The sequence below is a fragment of the Liolophura sinensis genome, chromosome 5, assembly GCF_032854445.1.
Source record: "Liolophura sinensis isolate JHLJ2023 chromosome 5, CUHK_Ljap_v2, whole genome shotgun sequence".
In the NCBI taxonomy this organism is placed as follows: Eukaryota; Metazoa; Mollusca; class Polyplacophora; order Chitonida; family Chitonidae; genus Liolophura; species Liolophura sinensis.
The window spans coordinates 1,574,229-1,581,399 of record NC_088299.1 but is presented as its reverse complement, the minus strand read 5'-3'; the positions used below and the strand labels follow the sequence as shown (position 1 = coordinate 1,581,399).

General features: G+C 37.1%; 1 protein-coding gene across 1 annotated transcript; it reads left to right on the top strand.

The window, feature by feature from the left end:
• The first annotated feature begins 893 nt into the window (after positions 1 to 893).
• LOC135465613 (pyruvate dehydrogenase [acetyl-transferring]-phosphatase 1, mitochondrial-like) lies at positions 894 to 6,061 on the top strand. Its single transcript, XM_064742890.1, has one exon. It carries the CDS (start codon positions 1,062 to 1,064, stop codon positions 2,583 to 2,585), a length of 1,524 nt encoding a protein of 507 aa, XP_064598960.1. The 5' UTR covers positions 894 to 1,061; the 3' UTR covers positions 2,586 to 6,061.
• The last annotated feature ends 1,110 nt before the right edge of the window (positions 6,062 to 7,171 follow it).

The following is a 7,171-nucleotide window of genomic DNA, read 5'->3' as shown; positions in this document are numbered from 1 at the left end:
CGTAGGCCCTATATCATTTCCAATAAAATGAATTTATATACTTTTCCTATTTCATATATTTTTATTACTCCATATAGGCTTATACACTTCTTTTCGAGACCAATTAATGAAATATCGAGACCAATAAATCAAATATTTTTAAAATCCATCAAAGCTTCATGAGTTTCATCTGATACGCAGTAAAAGAGGAAGTATGGCGAGAATGGAATGCCAGAGTGGAAAAAAATTTCACTCAACAATATAGCAAAACGCGTTCGTTCCATTGCTCTACTACTTGTGTGCTGAAATCTTGAACAACCCCGAGTCTCAGTCAGAAGAAAAAACAAAAAACAAAAGACAACCAAACTCTTCATCAGTCTTTGTTTTTTTTTCTTATGAATGTCTCGCACGGGAAACGAATCATAGCTTGTCTAGTCGTGACAGTCAAGATGAGGGTGGTACGTCTACAGCCGCGCAAGGGCTTTGAGGAGCATTCTTCACTCACATGGCGGCCTGTGCAGCTTTCGCCAAACTTTTTGATCCCTTTAATCGACTATTGCTATGCACAGCATACTACAGACTGCAACAGTAATTTCGGCTTATTTGTAGAAGTAATACCGGTGAGTTAGAGCGCAATGAAGCAGGGGCAGCGTGATAAGTCGGATTGCAGGTCAATGAAAAGGTCAATAGCTGTAGTATTGCCCTTTTCTGGAGATTAACTTTTCATGCCAGCCACTGTTTCGAACTTAGTTACTCATTAAGAATTTTATTTTTTTATTTCTTTGATAAGATAACTAGTGTGCTGATTGCTGAACTAAATACTGTGCTGACTGATAATGGAAGATGTGCAGACTTGTCGCATTCACAAGTACGAAACTACGCACAACGCCAAATATGAAACGTTAAAAAAAGTAGAAATGCAGGGGACAACTTAGTCGCCGCATTGTTGTTGTGTTGTTGACCGGAGTTTGTTTGGCTACAGTCCAGCTCAGTGTAAAATAACTTTCTTCGATATTCGCTGAATTTACATGGTGTCACTGTAGACATGCTGAAGGTCATACACAGTCAACAGCGGATTGGAAATGTCGGCAATTTTAAGATCATGTCGTGTTGTCCTCTATACCAAGCGCGTGGTGTTGCGGAATCGTCTGCTGTTTTTGAATAGTGGTTCATTCAACGCTTTACAGGCAAAATCCGTGAAGGAAACTTTTGGCTTAGCCCAAAGCAGAAATTACGTACCAACCAGTTCTGAATATACCAGACTCACACCAAATCAGGTGAACTCCATTCTGAAATTGAACGAAGTGTCATTGGAAGTTCACCAGGGGGCGGTGTACGAGGTGGAGTTGAATCAGTTAGCGTCTAACAACCCGGTAGAGGACAGACTAACGGAAGCAAAGCTTCCCTCTCCAGGGACGTTTTTATTCGGCGTATTTGATGGTCATGCTGGAAGTGCTTGCGCCCAAGCAATAAGTGAAAGATTGTTTCATTATCTAGCAGTGTTTTTAACGTCATCAGAAGTCCTTGAGCCGTATGCAAACCAGCTGAAGAAAGGCCAATCTTTAGATGAAGTGAAACCAGAACTCCTCCAAATTTTCGGCAAAGAGGTGGGCAATAATGTGGAAAGTATGAACATTGTTTACAAAAACAGCTTAGCTAAGTTGATCACAGAAATGGGGGGGACTGTAGATGATGAAGTGTCAGTGGAGGAAAGTCTCACCAGTGCATTCATGAGGTTGGATCAAGATTTGATTACAGAAGCTCTTCCATCAACCACTAATACCCAGCTCAATAAGGAAATGCTGGAGGTTGCATTTTCTGGAGCATGTGCATGTGTGGCATATGTGAATGGAGCAGATCTACATGTTGCGAATGTAGGCGACTGTAAGGCCGTTTTAGGGGTAAATCTAGGAGGGGATGAGTGGAGGGCGACTGAGCTGACGAAAGACCACACAGCAAATAATGAAAATGAAGTTCAGCGACTAATAACTTCCCATCCAAATGAATCTACGTCATTAATAATTGCTGGGCGCCTTCTTGGCCAGCTCATACCTTTAAGGGCATTTGGTGATGTGAGATATAAATGGAGTGTGAAGGATTTGAAGCATATTGAAAAAACCAGTGATACTGATGCTAAATTTTATACTTATTATCGAGATAATTTCATACCCCCTCACTACAGAACACCTCCTTATTTGACAGCTGAGCCTGAAATCTCCCACCACAGACTGACACCAAAGGATAAGTTCCTTATTTTAGCATCAGATGGACTTTGGGAAATGCTATCACCTGACAAAGTTGTTAAACTTGTTGCCGCACATTTGGATGGAGAACAGGTTCTGGAAGAGTTCAGTCCACCAGAGAACCTTGCATTACGAGAAATTAATGAATTATTGAAGAAGAGAAAACAGAGCCTTGCCAACAGAACTATTGACTCAAATGTTGCGACACATTTATTAAGGAATGCCTTAGGCCCGGATCATGCCAAATTATCTGCACTTCTATCTCTACCAAGCAATTTAGTAAGAAATTATAGAGACGATATTTCAGTCAGTGTAATATTTTTTGATACTGAATATCTGAGAGAGCACCCATCTTATGAGTGAAATGAAAAGCTAAAGTTGGATTTGCATGAAAAACCTTTCACCAAAGATAAAGATTTATGCATTTAAAGGCCACACCAATTTTAATTGTTTTATGGGAAGAATAATCTTTTTTCAGTGTTGGAGCGAGGTATAAAAAGTAGAAAATTTGAAAATCATTCAGTTTGTGGAAAATGTGAATTTATCCTGGCAGTTTTTCCTGACATTTTTGCATGATCAGAAGGCCTAGAAAAAGCATCAAAAGATGGAAATTGGACAAAAGAAAAGGTAGATTTTCAGATTTATCTTTATTCCATTTTCATAATTGGCTCGCCCATTGTAAAACACGGCAGTATATTGGTGTTGCCTAGCTGTTTACAATTTTTACATCCATTCTTTCTCTGAATTACTAGTACAGAAACAGTCAGTAAATACAGGTGGTGTTTTGACATGGTGTGTTTTTGAAAGCCACCTCATTCATAATATTCTGTTGTGTATTTTTAGATACATCAATTTCATTTGAGAATGATTTAGTTTGTTATTAACACTCTGGTAAAATTAATAAACTTGAACTTGTGATTTTTTCCTTGCTGTCATCTTTGGATGTATTGTCATTACCGTGTCCATCTGCCTGTCAGTCCATTACAGAATATCTTCATAAATGATTTTAACATAAGACATTGCATTGTCACACAAGCATTGTCAACCTCTTTTTGTCACCAAGGCTCCACAAGTAGCTAGAGCAGGGAACAAGAGTGAAGAGAACTTGACTTAGACTTACTGGTGGATTAACAGAACATAGGTAAGTGTTGTAAACACTGACCTTTTATCTATCTCTGATTTTTACTTTACATTACATCTCCAGAACTGCTGAACCAAATGAAAATGAATCTTCAGTCCTGGGTTCACTCAATTGCCTCAATAACTAATGGGATTGTGCAAGCACAAATGACCAACTTTTTGGTCATAGTGTGATGTGTGGCTCATAAATTCATGCTTGGCTCTTTGGCTGATTTGAACATTGTTTTACTAGACTGTAATGTATCTAAGCTTTGTGAGTGGGAGAACAAATTGTGATGAGCTGCAATTTCAAGGGGTAAGTTTTGGTTACTGTTATTTACTCATGGCCATCATTCAAAACAATATGTTTGTTGGAGGTAACCTGGCCAATCTTGGTAAAAACAGCTCTCTTGTAAAGTTTTTAATGGCTTTTGATGGAATTTTCTTTTCTCAACGTTGATTTGTTTGAGACCCCTTCTTTTTCATAAGCGAGAATAAAAAGAAAAGAATCCCTATCAACTTAACCTGCTTTTTAGGGTTGGATAGTCCCCAGCAAAGAACTTTCTAAGGATGGCCTGTCGGTTATTTTTGCCTATATGTACTTTTACTATAGTGGTGTCAGGTTCAGACTTGAGTTCTTATGCATGGGAACAGAAGCTGGACATATGCCCAGGGCCAAATCTAGGCCTATGTAGATCCCCATATATAATAGGGTTTGAGCTTAGCTATTTCGGACCCTCAAATAAGCAGTGGTAATAACAAATCTTTAACATGTTCCAAATGATTGTTTTGTTTTGTGGAGAACTGTATTTGAAAGGCTGTTGTACGAGGTGATTTATGCAGCCATATTGTTTTTATTGTATTCAGCACTGTGAGATGAAAGACTCACTTATTCAAACCAACAAAAAGTTAGATTGTCTTGTGCGAGTGTCAAGGCTTAGAACCTAGATAAGAATCTGATTACCCAGCACTCCCCATTATCAAAGAAAATGGTGGACGATGGTAGACCTGTATGGACCACCATGTATTGACAAAAATTGTTCCTTGCTCTCTTCACAAAATGTTCCATGTTCATATCAATTTAGCAGCTCCATCTAAAATATTTTATTGTTATGTACGACGTTAAACCCCAAGCACTCACTCACTATAATATTTTAATACTTTTGGGTGGGTGGTGGGGGTGATGAGTGAGTTTTTGTTTATTTTAATACAATGTATTTCAACACAAATATTAAAAACCAGTATTCTTTCAGTAGGAGTTTTAGTATTAGGTTTAGTACATTATTTTGTAACACAAGGAGCTTGAAGTGACATATTTGTTCATTTGTTGACTTGTAAATTCTTAAACGAGGTGTGACTATTATATTAATATGTGATAATCGACAGGTACAAAAAGTGATTGTGCACATAGTAACAGAGTGGTAAACTATCCTGCTTAATTACCTTTTTAGTATCGCACATTAATTGCCTGAAAAAAACACTAATTCATTTCTGAATATTTTAATAATGTTATTTGTGCCACAGCACATAGAAGCACACTCAAAAAGTGTTCTTGAAGTCTTTTAATTGGGCCAATAGAAGATTTAATGATAAGACATGAAACAAATAGGAATTATTTAGGTCAAATAGGTCAGTTACAGCTTAAAAATTCCATGTTATGTCCGACTAATGTTGATCTTAATTTGATTTTTTTTTTTTTTTTGTAAATTTTGGACAGTTTGAGTTTTATTGAAGATTCTCCTGAAGATCACAATGAGAAAGCCTATCAAACCTTGGATCTGATGTAGTGTAGTTTAAAGACAAAGTGCAGTCAAAGATAATTTTAGCTGAATATCCCAGTGGTAATAAAATCAAAATATCTATTTTTATCTCTGTAAGGAAAAGTGTATGGTATGGTTTCTAAAGGAAAAATATTCAAAACTTGCCTTTGCTGATTTGTAAGGTGCTAGACTGTCAATCACTATGGCATGAAAGGTGTGGGTTCAAACCCGAGGCTTTCTTGCACAGGGAATTTGAAGACTCCTCAGCTCTCACTGCTTATAGGCCATTGGTGATGATTAGAGTCCACAGTTATCAGTGTAACATTAATTGAAGACTACTTATTTCCCACCAGTATGGTGTGCATACTGACATGCTGTGAAGCTTGTCAGTAACTTGCCAAATGTGTATGGCTTACCCCAGGCGCTCCATAAAACTGACCGACATTGTTTTAAGTGAAAAATTCTTGAATATGGCGTTAAACAACGATCAAATAAATAATGTAAAACATCAAAATGTTTTGAGGAATGGGGTCTTTCATAAGATTAAGAATCTCGAAGCAGGTTAAAAATAACTTTTTCTGCAAGTTTATATTTGTTAAAGCAAACCAATCGGGTTCTCGTTCTGCGCGTGTATACTGTAGCTGTTTCACTGTTTTTTTATCTGCTCAAATTAACACAAACAGTATTATTTTCAAAGTGGTTTAAATCTGGTACACTGTTATGGCCTATTAATGAATAGTGGATGTCTTCCACAAAAAAATGCTCATGGATTCAAAGGAAGTTGACAATTCTATACTGGAATTAACCGATTTCTTCTGTGGTCTGATAAATTTCTACCTTGTGCTGAATCCCAATGAAAATACATATGTATGCGTCATTCAGATTTTGCTTCACAAACCGGTGTTATATGGAAATGTGCATGTAATCTAGAAAATATCTAGAAAAAGATTATCTCTTCAATTTTATGCGTTCTTGTTTTTTCTTTAACATCTAAGTTTTTCTGACGTCTTTGATAGATCTTGCGCCGATGGTGTTTATATTCTGTGATATAATTTACCACATCTGCTAAATTTCCATTCAACAAGCATGGATTTTCGCTGGTGTCGCTGAGCTACTAGACATTCAACTCAGTGACTTTGTATTAGATATTATGATATTAGTTTTGAATTAGTACATTTGTTTTCTTCTTTTCAGACTAGGAGTTTATCTGAAAGATTGTGCATAAAGAGCGCAGGATTTACAGAGAGTGTATTAATCCTATAGCGATCAGTATTTGACCACGCTGTATATTGTGTTACAAATTTTGCATATAGACCACTCACGTGTGATAGTATTCTAAAAGCAGACCTGACTCTAAAGGAACTTGTTTATGTATTATTGCGGATTTGTAATTTAAATTATTCAAAAAGTGCATTAAAATATCTGTGCAGTGAATGACAAGTTTCATTTTTAGTTTTAGTTTTCATTTAGAGTTTTGATTTTGGTGGATTGATACATACACACGTTTGTTTATTTCCGTGGTTGTCCTGGTTACCAGATCGTCAGTTTCCCTATATATATATATACTGAATTCCAAAAGAAACCCGGATGGGAGAATGGTATAAACCGCAAATGAGTAAGAGCCAGTTGCCTTTATTAAAACATATTTCTCTTACACAAGACAATAACTCAATTAAAAGCTCATATCGTGCTGATTCTTCTTCTGAATGAGTGAATGGAAATGGGAGAACTCATTTAATTTGGTTCAACAGCCACGCCTTTTGGGAATTGTTTTTCTGATGGAATAAAAATTGACGTCAATAACGAGTGTGACCCCCATTAGCGTCAACAACAGCAGCACATCTACCCATGCTGTTGAAGAGACTTCGAATGAACCTCCGAAAAATGTTATTGTGTCAGCCACGCGCTGTTGTTGTTGCAATGTAATTGGCTGCATGAGCGAATGCGGCGTTCAATTTCATCTCAGAGTTGCTCGATAGGATTTAAATCCGGACTTACAGCTAGCCAATTCTTCGTCTGGATGGGCTCTTACATCATCTTGCTGTAGAAAAAGATTGCGTCTTTGAGCAA

Coding starts and splice junctions, on each gene's coding strand:
- LOC135465613 (XM_064742890.1), top strand. CDS start 1,062: ATGTCGGCAATTTTAAGATCATGTCGTGTTGTCCTCTATACCAAGCGC.